General features: G+C 46.9%; 1 protein-coding gene across 1 annotated transcript; it reads left to right on the forward strand.

The window, feature by feature from the left end:
• Window positions 1–6,972: 6,972 nt before the first annotated feature.
• Window positions 6,973–17,456, forward strand: LOC144159851 (neprilysin-2-like). The gene is made up of 3 exons (XM_077691515.1): window positions 6,973–7,251; window positions 12,191–12,592; window positions 16,653–17,456. Exons 1-3 carry the CDS (start codon window positions 6,973–6,975, stop codon window positions 17,454–17,456), a joined length of 1,485 nt encoding a protein of 494 aa, XP_077547641.1.
• The last annotated feature ends 1,102 nt before the right edge of the window (window positions 17,457–18,558 follow it).

Consider the following 18,558-nt stretch of genomic DNA (forward strand, 5'->3'; position numbering starts at 1 on the left):
TTCCTTAACATGCCTTGCACGTTATTATAATGTTTGTATATTTAAAGTCCTTTATTGTTGAGTCATGAGCATTGTAATAAAATCAGTATTTCTAACATTGGTTTTGAGTTGTTTCCTAAACATTAAATAAATGCTGGGAACAAAACCTTAACATAGATGTTTTTTTCAACGTAAAAAAAAACGTTTCTAGCATAACTTAAACTTTGAATGTTTTTTAAACATTACGTAAACATTGCCACGTAACATTTAAGGTTATTTAAACTTTTGCAACTTCCAGATAACGTTTTTCTAATGTTCTGTGCTACTTGGGACACCAGATGGTTTGTACGAGGTTAACGTCCTGCCCTTTAGTTTGCGCTCAGCGCCAGCGCCGGCAACATTCCAAAGAATGATGGACACTGTATTCTCCGCCCTCACGTGGCAGACATGCCTCGTGCACCTGGACGATGTTTTCGTTTTCTCAACATTTGCAGAACACTTGAAAAGACTATCTTCAGTTCTTCGTGCCGTGCGAGCCCCCGGTGTCACACTGGAAGCAGAAGAGTGACATTTCGGCTATGAAGAGCTCCGTCTCCTCGGCCACGTTGTCAGCCACGCCAGCATCAAACCCGATCTACGAGCAGACCAATAAGAGAATGCCAGCGCCTAAACCCCGAGGCATCATGGGAAAATATGGCAGCGCACTGGTCATCCAATCAGAGAATGCCGCGCAGGAGACCAGTGGTGTGATGGCCATATATGGATATGAGAAATGCAAGCAGCCAATGAGAGTGCGCCGCGGAAGAGCCCAGAGGGGATAAAAGCGGTGCGCACAAAGAGAAGAGGGAGGCCAGAAACCGGGAGGCAGACAACCAGGAGGCGACAGGAGCACGTGAGCTTCAAAGAACGAGCCAGGGGAACACGGCCAGGCCATCGACCATGCCATCCGAGCCTGGTCGGGAGCGGGCCGACTTAGCATCGGCACCGTCACCCTAGGTGCACCACGAACCTGTGTCTTCGTGGCCCAAGCGGTATTGGTCGGGCACCAGCGGCCAACGTCCACGCTCCGTCGACGTTCGTCTCGGCAGCCCAGAAATGCTACGTTCATGCAGAGCCTACCTGGGGCCTCGAGCGGCAGCGGCTACCAGGGGTATCCATCGAGGAAGCACGCCACCCAAGGGATGACAGCGCGCGTCAAACGCCGGCATCAAGGACCTACAGCGGGAGCGGCTACCAGGGAGTAGCCACCAAGAAAATAAGTTGGGACGCGCGGAGCCCACGCTGCCCAAGGAGTGATCACGCGCATCTAAAGCCGGCACCGAAGAGAGACGAGGACGGCTATCGCCGAGTCTCGGCCACGCAACGGGTGCGACATGTCCGCGCCGACGACCAGGTAGGTCAGTTCGTTAGGGACACATTCATAGGACACAACTACTGAGTTGTGGAGGGAAAGTAATTTACTAGAACTTGATCAAGGAGTGCATTTGAACTAATAGCGTAGGACATTATTGTAGAGACTTTTCGGTTTTGGTGTGAATTGTATTTTGAGATATTTATTTAGTGGTTGAATTTTGAATTGTTTATTGGTTGAGTGCAATTCATTTATTAAGTGGTTTTGCTTTAGGGGATTTTAAAGTGTGTATTAAATGTTCGTTGTGTCAAACCTGTCAACTGCTTTCCTGCGTCCATCTCTGCGTCCTGCGCCAATTGTTTTTATTGTCACGTGAACGGATGGTGAGGTTGCCTTAACCAGCTAAGAGATGGACACAGGAAAGCCGTTGACAGGTCTAACACAATGAACATTTAATACACACTTGAAAAACCCCTAAAGCAAACCACTTAATAAATAAATTGCACTCAACCAATAGACAATTAACAATTCATACCGTAACTAAATATCTCAAAATACGATTCACACCAAAAACCAAAAGTATCTACAATAAAGTCCTACACTATTAGTAAATATGCACTCCTAAATCAAGTTCTAATTAATTAATTTCCCTCCACAACTCCCTAGTTGTGTCCTATGTCTGTGTCCCTAATGGACTGGCCTACCCTGTCGTCGACGGTGACGTGTCGCACCTGTTGCGTGGCCGCGACTCGGTGATAGCCGTCCTCCTCTCTCTTCGGTGCCGGCGTTAGATGCGCGCGGTCACTCCTTGGACGGCGTGGGCTCTGCGCGTCCCAACTTATTTTCTTGGTGGCTACTCCCCGGTAGCCGCTCCCGCTGGAGGTACTTGATGTCGGCGTTGGCCGGCGTTGATGCCGGCGCTGGAGGTACTTGATGCAGACGTGGTCATCCCTTGGGCGGCGTGCTTCCTCTATGGCTACCCCCTGGTAGCCGCTCCCGCTCGAGGCCGCAGGTAGGCTCTGCACGAACGTAGCCTTTCGGACCCCCTGGTAGCCGCTCCCGCTCGAGGCCGCAGGTAGGCTCTGCACGAACGTAGCCTTTCTGAGCCGTCGAGACGAACGTCGATGGAGCGTGGAAGTTGGGCGCTGGTGCTTGACCGATGCCGCTGGGGCCACGATGGCACAGGTTCGGGGTGCACCTAGCATGACGGTGCCGATGCGAAGTCGGCCGGCTTCCGACCAGGCTCGGATGGCATGGTCGATGGCCTGGCCGTGTCCCCCTGGCTCGTTCTTTGAAGCTCACGTGCTCCTGCCGCCTCCTGGTTGTCTGCACCTCTATTTCTGGCCTCCCTCCTCTCTGTGCGCACCGCTTTTATCCCCTCTGGGCTCTCTCACTGCGCACTCTCATTGGCTGCTTGCCTTTCCCATATCTATATATGGCCATCATGCCACTGGTCTCCTGCGCGGCCTTCTCTGATTGGATGACCAGTGCGCTGCCATATTTTCCCATGATGCCTCGGGGTTTAGGCGCTGGCACTCCCTCATTGGTGTGCTCGGGGCGCGCACTTCAAATTTCCATGCCTTTTCTTTATTTAACTTTTTTGCGGATTTCAAAACATCCCCCTCAGGGGGTGCCCATGACACATGACAATCATCATCATCAACGCACTCAGGTCCACTGCAGCAGGAAGACCTCTCCCACAGACCTGCAACTGCTCCTGTCCTGCACTGCTCGAGTGCACGGTTTCCCTCGAATTCCCTTTTTCTATCTCTGCATCGGATTAATGGCCTTCCCATTAGAGACCCAGTGAGGGCATAAAACCTGTGGCTGCATGTGCACGCCCCTCCTTCTCTCCACTATACACTTGTGCACGCATAAACCAGCAAGCGGACATTTTCGCGTGCTTAGTAAGGAAGTATGGAAAGACACTTGCGAGAATGTCGCTCTGAAAGCCCTTCAAGCTAAACAAGAAATATTTGCTCATGTCGACGTTCAAAGCGGGAAAGTTATGTTAATCCGGGAGGGATTCGCAGGTATTCTGCGAGCTAGAACTTGGAACGGCGGCGGCAGCGGCTCTTTGTTGTTTTCGCACCTATCCGCGCTTCTGTTCGAGCGGTGGCTCGTTCAGTTTACGCTCTTCTTCCTCCCAGCAAACGGCATGCGTTCCTCCCATAGCGAGTTAAGCCCTGGAAGTACTCGAGCTTCACTCTAGCGGACAAACATGTGGCTGTCCGTTTCCCTCCCGCGTCGCAGGCGTCCTACTGTCTGTGTAACACACCAACCCAAACCCAAACCCCTCGACCAGGGTGAACAGCTGACAGGTCGCATTGAGCCGTGAGACTTCTGCGTTTAAGCCTCCCACCAGCACAACAGACGTGTCAGTAGTACCGCCATGGCACGTAGCTGTGCGCGCACTCCCCTTCCCTTCCACCCCCAACACGTGCAGGCATACAGCAGCAACCGGTTAATGGCGCCTGCTGAGGTGTTACATGCAGGGGGGGAATAGTCGCTTGGCAATCCTTTCAAGCTGAAGAACAATTATGTGCTCAAGTCTTCATTTTAAGCGGCAATGTGGCTCTTCATTCGGAGACTATTCACAGCTGCTTGGCGAGGTAGAACGTGAGGCGGGAACGACGGCGGCTACGCGTTAGGCGAAAGCCGCTTTCCATTGTTTTTACGCCAATTCGCGCTTCCGTGGATTATCCGTAATGGTCTGATAAGTGTGCTACCACCGTTATCAACTGATTGCAAACATGTTAATTAAAGGTGCATCGATGGTGGAAAGGGATAAAAGTTGTAAAGGGGGTCGGCAGTGCCGAAGAGGGGCGTCGGAGCGGCGCCGAGTAAAGCAGCTTCACCAGAATGGAAACTGGGGGAGAGGGATAGACATATACTGCTCCGCCGTAAAATTGCTGCGTTAACATTCTGTCCGCTGACAGCATGTGCGAAAGTAACGTTCTGGACGATTATGCCTGCACGATGTAGGAAGCAGCGCTGCACCTCTATGCTTGGGCTCGTGCTTTTGTCTACGGTCAAGTGCGAGAAACACAGCAACCACCGTATGTGCAGTATTGCGCACTCCGAGAGCATATTGCTCGATTATCCGTCCTCAGAACTGTGTGCGCTGGCCCGGACAGTTGCTTAAAACGGGCGTGCGTGCCTACCTGCGGGCGTTTTTCTTCCAGAAACAGCAGCTGACGAATGGACTGGATATCGCCCCCGCGAGACACCAGGAAAGCAGGAGGCCCTGCCACGCTTGGGCCTTCTGCAGGGATGCCCGGGTCTTGAAAAGTCGTCTGTGGCACCGGTCTGCCGCTGCTAGCCACGAGCCGTGGGAGCTGTAGCGAACGGCACCCGTTCCCACGCAGGCTTCCTGACGAGAGCACCAGTGACCGCTGCCGATGGCTGCCGGTACCGCTCGTAAACGCGACGCCCGTGGTATTTCTAGAAGGAATACCACGCTTCGAAGATCATCCCTGGCGCTGTACTTGAACCGTACAGGCTTCAGTGGTCGTGAGCAACTAATAAGCCGCTGTTTTGTGGCAGCTTGGGGTGATGTCGCTAGGAGATTCGTCTGCGCAGCTTGGCTTTGCTACGAGGCACCGGCTGCATGGCCGATGGCGAATCAAGGCGATGAAGGGAATGGCAACCATATCCTGCGATCCCAAAGAGGAATATGAGGCTCAGTGGCCGGCTGAGAATCTCGAGCATCCGTCTTGGTGGAGCTCCCTTCATCTTGCTAAATACACCAGCCTTTATCTTACTTCCCTGTAACAATACCTTCCAATTACCCGACACAATGCGTTTTAGCTTCGAATTTTCCAGCAGTTTCTTCCTTTGGGTTGTACGTAAAATTTCCACGACCAGCTCATCGCTTCTAATTTACCGAAAATTATCAATGAGTGAATTTGAATAATCCATAGTCAATTGTACTTGCAGGACATCATGACAGAGCGCGCTCAAGCCACTCAACAGCCATACCTTCGTCGTCGTCCACGGTGGGTTCCTGGTGCTACGGGGCATTGCCCGTCTGCCTCTACAATTAACGTCACTGTGAAAATATTCATCATCGACAACAACCTGCCTACGCCCACTGCAGAGCAAAAGCCTCTCCCATCGATCTCCAATTATCACTGTTCTGTGTCAACTGCGCCAAATTTATCCCCGCAAACTTATTAACGTCGTCTGCCGAACTAACTTTCTGCCGCCCCCTTCCACGATTGCCTTCTCTAGGGATCCACTCTGTTACTCTTAATGACCTATGGTTATCTTGCCTTGGCATTACATGCCCTCACCCCCATGTATCCTTAATTTCTTTTAATATGTCCTTAACACGCGTTTGTTCCCTTACCCACTCCGATCTCTTCTTGTCCCTCAAAGTTACACCTATCATTTAGCGCTCCATTGCTCGCTGGCTTGTCCTCAATTTAAGTTGAACCCATTAAGTTAGCTTCCAAATTGCTGTCCCGAAGGTGAGTGCCGGTAAATTACACACTGTCGTCTTCAGAGACAATTTTCTCAGGGCCTGAAAATTAGCGTGATGAAAACCAATGTAAGCATCAATAGCCTCAGGAGAGCACAGTGGTTTTAGATAGGTGGTGAGAAAGTGGAAGTGGTAAGCGAATACATCCACTTAGAACAAGCAGTAGGGATAATAAATTAACCCAAATTGAAATAAACACGAATTCTTAGAGGCTCAAGAAAGATTAGAGTCAATAAAAATTTGTTGGTCTGAAATTTGAACGCACGACCTCATGCATACGACTCTGACAGCCACCCTTGGCACCACAATCGATCCTTGGTCACACCAGACAAAGTGTGGACCCAGTAAACACGTTGTGGACTTTAATTTAGAGTCACTTGACGGACACGTGCCGGTGTCTTCACATTGAACCTGTGCTAGCAAATTACACAAATAAGCACGCAAATCTAAGCTAATATATTGTATATAGGCAAATCACGGTGATTTGGCACGCTTCTAAAACATTTACCAGAACAAAGACAACGACGTAAAGTTAGACTGATTATCACTATCACATCGTGAGAAATTAATACTTCCATCGCTGGGCGCTGGTGTGTATACTACGATGGACTCTCAACGCCACGATATCAAGGTTTGAAGAACGACAAAACTTTCAATGCCGCATTGCCTAAAATAAAATGCAGCGTTTTAGTATTACGCCACACAAGGAGCCGTTGAAGTCTACGAAATTTCACACAAAATACATCAAGGCTTTTATTTTCGATGTTCACGTGCATGTCGCTATCCAGCCGTTTTCCCTGTTTTTGAAGGTCGACCTCATCAACTGCTTGTTCAAGATATTTTCCAAATCTTTGGCAAGGTCTTTGAATACACGGTCAGTCGGACAGATAGGAATTTCCGCATTCAAGTAGCACACGAAACAGTGCCGTTTCTAATAAGATTAGTGGATGGAGTAGGGGCGAAGCTAGAAATTAGGCGACGTAAATTAACGAGAAGATACTACTTCTCCAATACCGGTGTTGAATGCGAGTAGATTGACGAAGACGTAACAGGAGTCATCTTTGAAAAGTAATTACCGCTATCATCATCATTTGCGTGTCGCCTGTCCAGCGAAGCAGAAGAAGCGGGATGTGCAGCGCTACTGCGAAACCAGTGACCGATGGCTGATCCTTCTGCAAAGCCCGACATCGACGGCAAGCCCTTGAACGTGGTTAGCACTGCCAACCAGCGCTCCCGAAGAGCCACGCGTCCCATGAAACGCCGCCGCGGCCAGCAGGCGTCACAGAAGCCTGGTAGCCCCCACCCGCCCCCCACGCTACAGGACTCATCGGCGCCGGCCGAACCGCGTTTCCCGCCTTCTACGGAGCTTCAGTCGCCCTCCCTGAAGCCGGTGGTAGACGATGCGCCTCCCGCATTGCCACCACAAACTTATCTTCCGGTATTGCGAGCCACACGCATTACAATACCCATGACATCGTCAGGGCAGCGGAGGCCTCTGGAAGCAACCTCATCGACACCGAGATCATCGCCGACATCCCAAGAACCACCGATTGCCAATTCGGATACTGGACCTTGCATGGCGAGCAATGAGGCACCCCACCCACTGTCTACTTCGAAAGTGTCCCTGGCTGAGTCACAGCCCAAGCCAACCGCCGCCACTGCAACGTATAGCGGGAAACCTCCAAAGAAGACTATGAGTTTGGCGCGACAGTCTCTCAAGAGCATGAACGACTTTCTACTCGAGAATGTCGCCACGGCATGTAGTCAACCCGCCGCCGTGAGTTTATATTTTTTCTACGCTTTGCACCATACCAATATCATTTTTGCATACAATTTGTTCACAGTACGTCAGGGCAAAAGTTTCTTTAAGTAACTACGGTTCATACAACCTTGGAATATATTTGTTGCTGTCAAGACGTTTAAATTTGCTTTCATGCGGCTGACCTAGCTGTCGTCAGCAAAGTTTAGAAGCGGGGCAAAACTACTATGGTTCCAAGCGTTTCTGTTAACTCTTTGAGAGCTGCACATTGAAGGATAATGCAGAAAACAAAGACGAAGGAATAAGAGCTTAGTTCGAACAAACGGTAACATTTCAGCTGAAATTTGTGTCATCGTCCCTCTTTTGTATGTTCTCAGCGGTTGTAATGCGACGGTCTAATGGTCATGTTTCCTGAGGTTGTGGTTAGAGCTTAAGTCTACTCTCGCCACAAAGGCCCGACTAGCCTGCATCGACACTGTAAACCGGTGTTGTTCGTGGTGTAGCTTAGCTTCCTGATATGACCTAATCAACTTGCATAACGGACGCGTTAACAGGTCGTTAGCAGTAGCTTTTATTTGCAAAAGCGTTATGTGTTCGATAAGTCCAAACGCTGCCTCAAAAACCAACAGATGTTACTTGAAATATACGATGGTGCTATAAGGATGAAAGTGCGGTAAGGAAGTTTTAAATAAGGTGCTGAAAATGGTCTGGATGATAAAAGAGAAACGGCCACGCATCCTCAATGTCGCGTCTTCTTGGTGGCTTTAGGTGATGAACGGGGCTCAGTTAAATCTCTCATGGCCTGGGATCTAGACAACAACGACTACCAGTACATTCAGGTCGACGTGACATGAGTGTGATGTTGGTTGGCACATCGGTCGCTTTATATTTGGGTAAGCATTGTTAGGACTAATGTCTGCAAAACTACACGCTCAGTGAGGTTACTTCGAGATGACATTATCTGTCGTAAGAAGGTAACGGCCTTTTCACCACTTCTCATCCACTACGACGTCAAGACCTTCACTCGAACCAGCACTTCGTGGCGTTCAAATGGACACTATTGCTTCGTAATCATACGTGAACCTACCCTGGAGGTGATAAACATGGAAATGGCAAAAAAGTCTTATTTGTTCTAATACTTAATAAAGCGAACGCTATTGCAACTAGGCACAAAATGTTCCCCGAGTAAATGGTCATCTATGCTCTATAGAAGTTTATACAGAGCTGTCGTTGTAGGCAGCGCTGGCTTTAGAAAATAATTTCTGTGATTTCATTTTTCGTATCTTCTCGAGGCTTGAGTGAGCACTGAATCATTATTTTAAATACACGCTTAAAGTCACGCAAAAAGGTAGCACAATCATGTCAGGTATAAGAGCATCGGTTGCGTGTTATGACTAAACTACTGTTTCAGAACTAAGAAAAACTGTTTCTGCACACCCTCAGGCAAATGGTTTCTTACGAACATACACCCGGAAGAATAAATTCCGAGAAGCTTATAGATGTTGATATCGTGTCAAGATTTATTCGTAGTAACCAACAGCACCCGGTGTCGCATTCTCGGAAAAACAATGTTTGCTTTTGGCGCTTTGAGACCAGGGAACTAAGATGACAACGATTACTTTTTTGAATATTCGAGAGACTAAGACCACATTCATTACTGTTTTCACTACTGAACTTTTTGAGCAAAAAACAACTGCCAAGATGTTTTCTCATCGAACAGGATTTCAACGAACCTAACGTTTCGTTACCACAAACCTTTTAAAATGGAAACATGGCTTGATTGCATACAAACCTGGCGTCATTTTCTTGCTGCAAGTTGTTTATTTACCCTAATCACATTCGTTTCTTACCCTGGGTTATCGCCGAATGCAGAGATGAAACAAGTGGACTGGAAAAGGTTTGCCATCACTGTTCCTCAGTGCTGCAGAGCAAAGGTTATAAAACAACACCGGTAGCCTGTTTCGTGCGCTTAAAAGAACGGCTCAGTGGATAGAAACTCAAGCCAATAGGGCCACTGCAGCTTACATCAAGGGTACGCGAAAAACCCAGGACAAGGAACAAATCTCACACTGAGATGTAGTGGCGAGGATTTCATATACTACTTGATCAATCTATCAATGAATCAATCAATTCTATTGTGCAACTGCAATTCATACAAATGCCAGGGCGTTGACAAAAGGCCTTCGATACGCGGTTTGACAACCGTCTGCGCCCCCGTACTGGTACTAAATTTCTGCATCATGTAGATAGACAGGGAGATACAGAAAAATGATTGATAGAAGAGAGAGAAATCACTTGGGTCAACAGACAATATGACTTTCAATTGTAAAATATCCGTGACATAAACTATGAAATTCTTTCATCGAGTAAACGTATTGGCTTGTAGGAAAAAAACGAAACAAATTTGTACGAGAGATATTTTGGGATAAACACAAATCAACCCATCATACAAAAAACTATAAACACCGCTCACGTTTCTTTATTTTATACTAGTAAAAAATTTTATTTAGCTGAACTCCATTGCTTTCAAAAAAGATTATTTCCAAGAAAATATCGTTAATATTCATAAAAATTGAAAATTCTTGATGTTTACCATCAGCAGTTGGATACTCATGGGGGTATACCAAAATACCTTGCATTAGCGCTAGCATCTATTATCTTTATTGGTCGACCGCGGAGCTCTCGAATATATCCCAATGACGGAATAGAATAAACACGCGGCAGTAAGTGTTTACTTTTTTCTTCTTTATCTAGCGTTTATCTAGCGTTTCTTCTTTATCGATTTGTTCTGCGTTTGAGTCACAATTTGCAGCATTGTTACTGTGGTGTCCAAATCTTCACAATATACTGTTTTGTTTTTTTTATTTCCTCCGCACCTCTATCCTCTTGCGCTACGTTTTAGTCGTAATTGGCGTCATTGTTACTGTGGTGTCCAAACCTTCATAATATACTGTTTTTTTTTATTTTATCCTCACCCCTTGGCCGCTCAAGTGCAGCATTTATTACAAATGTAGTGCAGATGCAGTCTACGCACCTGAGGCATTTCGAAATGGTATGACCCCCCCCCCCCCTCGGATGTCCTTACGACTTCATCGGACCTCACACACCTTGTTTGTGGTGTGCAGCCTCTGCCAGCCACCTTACATTTAAATCCCCACAAACACAACTTGACCCGCAACAAATTCATGCACTACTGGTATCTGAAATTCTAATTTACTCAAATAAAAGCAGTGTAGCACGGGTTGTTGGAGTGGGTCCTCCCCAGACCGAAATGCTGAACCTGTACGAACTCCTGACTTTATTGCGGTCACCAGGCACTGGCCCAATAACTAGAGATGCGAAAAACTGGCCCAGTTATTTAGGGTTTTTTTTAATTTGCCCTTAAACTCCCTTCCAATCCATTTCGTCCATCGTGACCAGTAGTCCTCTTTTTCTAAAAAAGGTTCTCTCACTCTCTTTGTTTTCCTCCTCACTCAATGCCACTTAAAAGGAGCGAAAACGAAACCCACGCAAAGAATGTATTTAAAAAACCCCTGCTATGTTAACATCGGGGACTGTGACTATTCGTGACCCGACAGGGCATATCGATTCGGTTTTTCTGGCGTGGTATTAGCTCTATTTTTCTAGCGTTACTTTGAGGCAGCTTTCTACGGATCTTTTGTATCAACAAAAACGATGTGTATACTATGTTGTTATAGGAACCATTGAGGTCGTGGGAGCTGCGGGGTATTATGCACAAAGAATTGGCTTCGATGTGAGAGATTTATCGATATCTACGTGCTATATCGCGCAGAGGGAGCACAGCCCAAGGTCACTTCTGCAGAGATGCCCCGGCCTCAGTATCGTGGCGTTGGTTGGTCTTCTGGCATTGGTGTCTACCATCCCGTTCTTTTACTGGATCTACAAACAAAGCGTTTCTCAAAAAATCAAAGCCGGCGGGCTTTGCAAAAGCGACGACTGTAAGAAACACTTGTACCTGCTACAAAAAGCGATTGACTACTCAACAAACCCTTGTACTAACTTCACCCAGTACGTCTGCGGCCGCTGGGAGCACAACCCAACTTTCAAACTGTCCAGGTCTGTGCATTCGGACATGGTGCATGCGTGGCTCAGTGGCCTTAACGAACGGCTGTACCATAGTGCGCCCTCTCTATCCGTGGTGTCAAAGGCAGTCGCCATGTTCGATCGCTGCATGACATCTGGCAGACCAGCCATTGATACCATGAAGGATTTCATGAATCAACGCGGACTTTATTGGCCTGGAGAGACTTCTGCGGCAGAGAACTCCTTGGGCATAATGCTCGATCTCGCATTCAACTGGAAGGTGCCACTGCTGTTTCGCTTGCGGATCCTACGGGTCACAAAGGGCGCACCCAGACGCCGAATTCTGTTCGGAAATAACAAGTTGCTCCCTCAGTGGCACTTGGTCTACAAGCAAATGCGCAGCTTTCAAATCTACCGCAAATACTGGCACCAGTTGTTCACTATCTTTGATGGTAATTCCGACTATCCCAGTGACAAGGTCATCAAGAAAAGCTTCGATATGCAAAATTTTGTCTTCGAGACGCTGCTGGGTGTCGCTCATGAAACCCAATCTCCTTTGTCGTTTACTGTAAAGAAATTTGCCTTCGCAGTAAACTACAGAACCGAAGTGTTGCTGAACATCATGAACACCAAGCTTCGTCTAGTGCAAAACATAAAGGATGAAGATGTGGTCATATTTACGAACGACAGACTGCTGGTTGCGATACATCGCATCCTGGAAAAATACAGTGACACCGAGCTGAAGAGCTACTTGTCCTGGCTGTTTGTACAGCAGTACGGAGGCCTGGCAAATCCCGACCAAGTTCTCGTAACTCTGTTCGGAGACAAACGCAGCGCAGAGCAGGAACGCCCCCTGTACTGCGCTAGAGAAGTGGAGGCCAGCTACCACTACCTTGACGCCGCTATTGCCACACAAGCCCACTTCTCCGCCGCTGAACGTCTTGGCATCGAGGACTTCTTCAAGACCATTGTAGAGGTGGGTAAACGGGAGCCCGGACGAGGAATAATGCAGCCTAAAGTATTCGTGTCGATGGGACAAAACTAACGCTGTGGTTGTAAGAAGTGAGTTTTCACATCCAATCGCGCGCTCAACAATGCCGGTTAAAGTAATCGTTGCAGTATTTAGTTATCAATTACAGTGGCGAGTGAGTGTTGTGGCTTAAAATGAGCATGCTCACTAGACTAAAAATAAAAAGCGCCAAATCGCCGGACAGTTTCGAGTTTTGAGATGGTCAAGAGATGCAAGTATATATGAAAGGTGAACCACATATTTAACTGAAATTTAAATTTCGCAGGGATGTAGTATCTTGATAACATGAATAGTTGCCATGAAATTTCATCTGCGGAAGGAAAAGGCACGGAAAAATCTTTGCGTGCATACCTTGTTTCGAAATATTCTGTTTTCTTTTCGCAGAAAGGAACACCGCAGTAAGAAGGAGCAATGCAGCAAAGATTGTACCAAACATTTTAAAGCCGACTCCTGTGAAAAGTTAAATCAAATATTGTATCGAACTTGAGATCCGATCAAGTATAGCTACGTGCGATGAATCTACAACTCCGGTCTTAAACATCAGTTGTGTATGGGAAACTCCCAGAACTAAATCGAAGAGAGACGTTACAGATATGATAGAAGAGATACGCCTCTCCCGGATTTTAAAAGAAGCACTGATGAAAATAAAAATTGAGGTTATTTTGTCTTCTAGAGCCACACGTCCATTGGCAGTAAATCTGTTTTGCAGATATTTTATATCCCAGACGGCAAAACTGAAAGTTATGTTAAGCTGCTCTTATACAGGTTGCGAGGGTCACCATCCTTTACATTTACCAGAAGTAGTTTGGGTAGTGCTGAGTTTTATTAAAAATACTTTCGAAGCCCATTGGGCATAACAGAAATAAGTGGGGAGATACATTCATAAGGAGCAGTTGTTTTAAAAAGACAGCATACAAACCGAAATCAAGAACAGAAATAAAAAAGAGCGATTCCACAAAAAGCGTTACGAATGACTCCTTTAAAGGGAGTGGCATAAACGATGGCAGCGATGGTGGGAGGGAGGGGGTTCCATTCTATGCTGGCTTCGGAGATAAATGATTCATTATACATATCAGTAGGACAATGTGGTACACCAACTTTGCGGGAATGATCAATTGGAGATGACATGTAACGGGGGGCGGGAGCGATGAGTTGATCTTTTAACTTACGGTTGTGATGGTAAATTTTGTGGAACAAAGACGAGAGAATTTTTGAAGCTGTGAAGGCTGGTCAGATTAAGAGTATTTTTCATGGTTGAGACACTCGGAAGGCGCGAATATAATTATATGTAACGAACGGCACGTTTTTGGGACACATTTGAGAGCGAGGGTGTGCCTGGTTTGGTGAAGATCCCATATGGCGCATGCGTATTTTAATTTGGAACGGACGAGTGTTTTGTACAGAGTTTTTTTAAGGATGAAGGTAGAGAAGAAAAATTCCGGCGCAAATAACTTATCATGAGACTAGCGTTCTTTATATTACGTGATCAATGTGAGTGTTCTATGACAGGTTTTTAGGTATATGTACAGCAAGACATTTATATGAGTTAGCATGTACAAGAGGGGTATCATGAAGAAAGTACGCATGCGTATGTTTTATTCGGCTTGCGGCATATCCTCATACTTTTGCACTTCGCAATGTTAAGCTTGATGTGCCACGTCTTACACCAGTTACACTGTTAAGGTCCATTTGCAAAATTTCAATATCAGCAGGGTTGGCAATTTTGTGGTAAATTACACAGTCATCCGCGAATAGCTTAATTGATAAGAATTGAGCACAGTCTGGAAAGTCATTGATATAAACAAGGAAAAGAAGTGGTCCTAGTACCGATCCCTGTGGCACGCCTGATTTCACTCGAGATAAAGCAAATCAGTGGTCATTAGCAATAACAAATTTGGAACGGTTGGAAAGGAAGTCTTTATTCCATTTGAAAATTGTGGGATCAATGTTTGTTTTGCTGAGCTTTAAAATTAATAAATCATGCGGAACACTATCAAAGGCTTTGTCGAAATCTAGGAATATGCAATCTGTTTCAATTCCCAAACAGCACTTGCGAGCAAATGGTTCGTCAGTGTTAGTAGTTGCGTTTGACAAGAAAATACTTTTCTGTATCGGTGAAATTTTCTGAATCCGTTATGTGTGGCTTCAGTGTTTATCTTGTTATTTCAGCAGAAGCGTCATCCAAAGGAACCCTGTTTCCACCTGTTAGTGCGTGCAAAATAGCGCTTCTCTACAGACATATCCTAAGTGAACTACATACCAAACATTAACTAAAAAAAATTTGGCCCAATCCACGCTGTGAACGTGGTTGAAAAGCAAAGCTTTGCACGACACCCACAACTGCCCAGACAACGTCACCTAAATTGACACACGTGGCTCTACAAAGAGTTGGAACCAGAGATACTTCCTGACGTTGCCTAGAATTCACGGGGGCAGCGTGAAGAACGCAGCAGCAGCGCCGGCCACGGCCGGGCTAGAGCGACGGACGCCGCCGCTGTAGCCCGGCCGTGAGTCGAGAGAAAGAAAACCGAGAGGATTGCTTTCGAAGGGTGAGACAGCGGAACCTAGCCATCCTGATGTGCTAGCTTGGGGCTACACCACCGGGCGACACAAGTTCAGACACCGAAACAATTCGGCATGTGAGCTTAGTGATCCCCATTTTTACCGATTTAAACTAGTTTGTTTCAATCGGTATTTATCAGAGGCAGTTGCTACATTAGCCTTTTGTGGTACCTCTTAATTTAAACACAACCGAATTGGTATTCACCAATTTAGAAAACAGATTCCCATTCGTAGCAAGCAGTGCACGAAAAGTAGCGTTTCCCTAGCGGCCTGATGTGTGTATGTGGTTTGTATATTTTGCTTTCCGGCCCTGCAGACTAATCTTTAACGTATATTTGCCGCGCGACCACTTAATTCCGTCCGGTGCGGGTTACCCTGGAGGTGCTCTCTAACGAGTTAATCAAGGCGTGCGAAGGAAGCGCGCAGTGGACGCGAAGCTGCACCAGAACAAGCCCAAAACAACCGTCGCTAAAGCAGACGACAGAGCCGTACCGCCGGCGACGCCGCTAGCGAGCAGGCACTTCAGCGCAGGGAATACTGGGTAATTTCGCTGCGGCAGCTACACTGTGCTCCGTGAGTAAACCCCTTCGCACCCCAATCCCTATCCTCCCCTCTACTGCCGCCTCCGCCGCGTTGGGAGTTCACCGTCCCGCACGCCACGAAAGAACCATTGGCTGGTAAAGCTAGAAAACTTTGCTTTGAAAGCTTTTAGCACTCAGTTCTCGCAGCTTGCGTTCCCGCAGTAACGTTCCCGGCTTGGTTTCGCCACAACGCTATCCGAAATTCAATTAGAGCTGCCAAGTGAAAAAAAAATGAACAAGAAACCTCCGCGTACTTTTTTGCTTAAATATATATGTAATAGTTATGTAGGGTATATTTACATCATATTTCTGTACAAAATACCTAAGGTCCTTGATCCATCGCTTACACATGCGTAACAATGCTTCAGATCCATTCACATGCGCTACAGTGCTTTGAATACAACGCTTGCCTCGTATTGTTCTTTCCTGTGTGAGAGCGAAGGAGGTCGAATCAATATTATCTAACTGCACCAACAGTTACTGTTATACTAGTGGTTTTCGCATGACCACCATCAAGTGCGTCACCGACTTGATTGTCCCTTCATTGACACGCATCCTTGACCGGCGTCTAATATCGGGCAAGTTTCCTTCCCGCATTCTATTTGCCAAAGTTTTACCGGGCTTTAGAAGTGTGATAAAAACAATATCCCTGATTACAGAGATATATCTATGAGAAATATTGTAATGTCTATATTTGACCTATAGTTAGACCTAGGTTTGTGTCATTCAAAGTCATGCTGCGCTTTTTTCTCATCGCAAAGGATGGATCGATAACTCTCATTGCAGACGATACATTCATAGCATCTTTATCATACGTTTGTAAAGATAAAACAATCTTTTACGTTTTCGGCCCATTTGTGCAGGCGGCCATTGGGCTGACATCCACAGCCCACTGGATGGACGAAGCGACTAAGGCTACTGCGGCTGAGAAGTTTAGAAAGCTTCGAACAACGATGTGGCCAAGGGACAACTTCACCAGTCCTTCTAACCTGAGTCGCATTTATGCGGCATTTCCAGACAACGCCAGCTCACTTATAGATTTCTGGATACAGTCACGGCGTGCAGGGCGCAATCTCTTCGGCTCGCCAGAGGGCTACGAGATTCAGCGCATTCCAGCAAGCACTTCGCAACCGTACCTTCACTACGTGAACATAGTTAATGCTGCGCGGGTTGCCATCGGAAGTTTATCTGGCCCGGCCTATTACACCAAAGGCACAAAAGGTATGCTCTATGGAGGGCTCGGCTACTGGTATTCCCAGACAATTGTGGGGGCTGTGAATGAGGGTGGTGTCAAGGTGGATCCGAAGCTTCGGGTCGGTTCATCTTGGCTTTCAAAGAGCACGCAAAAGGCGTATGACGACCGCGTGAACCTATGTACGGGCAACGGCAGCAGCATATTTCCAGAAGTTCCGGCAATGGAAATCGCGTTCGCCGCGTTCCAGGCAGCGCGGAGCGGAGAAGATGTCGTCCTTGTGACTAATTTCACTGAAGAGCAAACCTTCTTCCTTACCGCCTGCTACATGTCGTGTGCCTATACGGCCGCAGAAAACTTGGACGGCGGTGACTGCAACAAGGCGATGGCCAACTTCGAGTCTTTTGCGAAAGCATTTCAATGCCCTGCTGGGTCGGCGATGAATCCCGTAAAAAAGTGCGGTTTTTTTCATTGACCGGGAAGTTTCCGCATGCTGGTGTTATTTATGTGTTGTACGTTGTTGTATGTAATGTATGTGCGGGGCGAACCTATTTGGATTCGTTTATATATACACTTCGTTTTGACTAACGCCTAAACGTCTTCACTGAACTTTTTTCCTAGTGAAGACGTTGTTTAAGCTGTGAAATTTCGGAGCGCAGTTTGAAATGACAATTTATTGAGGTTTGCAGTGCATTGATCTCAATAAACGTAACTCGATGCCGCGATAATAATTTTTTGGGGCGGTGCGTCACATGTCGCCGTAAGTATTAGCCGCATCAGAGACCCAATAATCTGCGAGCCTAAATGTATGGACATAAAAAGTGCCCATGCTCGATTCTGAACCGGGGAGCATTTTTTCTTTCACTTTACCCACAATCATTCATCTTCATTGTCCGAGAAAGTTGGCTTTCCTGCTGGGCGTATTGGCCGACATCGGCATCAGTGGCGACACTAGAGCTTCTCTTTAATAAATAAAATCTATACAAGCGGCATGACTCCGCAATCCCTTCGGTAGTTTGATAAGGCGGAAAACTTAACACTCGTTCTGGCAAGCAAGGGCTCGCTCTTGTATGTACACTGCGCCCAATGAATTGCCAGATACGCATCTGGCAATTCATTGTGCGCAGTTCGTCCGTCCGACATTGTCCGTCCGTACGTCCGTCCATTGTCTGTCCGTCAGTACGACCGTCCGAGGCAGTACGACATTGTACGACCGTCCTGCTCAGCTAGAGCACAGGTGCTGTCTCAGGCGTACGCTTCTGCGCCTTCTGTACGACGAATACCGGCGTGCCCGCATATGAAATTGGTGTTCCATACAACGTTGTTTTTCAATTTCATCCCAAAAATTTGTGCGCGTGATGCGTAGAACACTTAACGATTCTAACGCGCCCCTGATTGTAACGTACAGGTAAATTTAGAGAGGAAAATTGGAAAAAGTAATTTGACGCCGGTTATAACGCGCAGATGCAAAAAAAACACGGGGTACTTTCCACGCAGAAAACATTCTATTTTATGCGTCTAACTGTGGCAGCAGAGACCTCTTGGGCTTAATAACCTTACTTATCGAGCTCCTGATG

The sequence above is a fragment of the Haemaphysalis longicornis genome, unplaced genomic scaffold, assembly GCF_048455015.1.
Source record: "Haemaphysalis longicornis isolate Haplotype H1 unplaced genomic scaffold, Haemaphysalis longicornis Haplotype H1 scaffold_10, whole genome shotgun sequence".
NCBI classification, from domain to species: Eukaryota; Metazoa; Arthropoda; class Arachnida; order Ixodida; family Ixodidae; genus Haemaphysalis; species Haemaphysalis longicornis.

Excerpts from the sequence above, each read along its gene's own strand:
- LOC144159851 (XM_077691515.1), top strand. The coding sequence starts at position 6,973 with ATGGCTGATCCTTCTGCAAAGCCCGACATCGACGGCAAGCCCTTGAAC. Across the intron at positions 7,252-12,190 it reads CACCACAAACTTATCTTCCG|AAATTTGCCTTCGCAGTAAA; the intron begins GTATTGCGAGCC and ends TTTACTGTAAAG. Across the intron at positions 12,593-16,652 it reads TCTTCAAGACCATTGTAGAG|GCGGCCATTGGGCTGACATC; the intron begins GTGGGTAAACGG and ends CCATTTGTGCAG.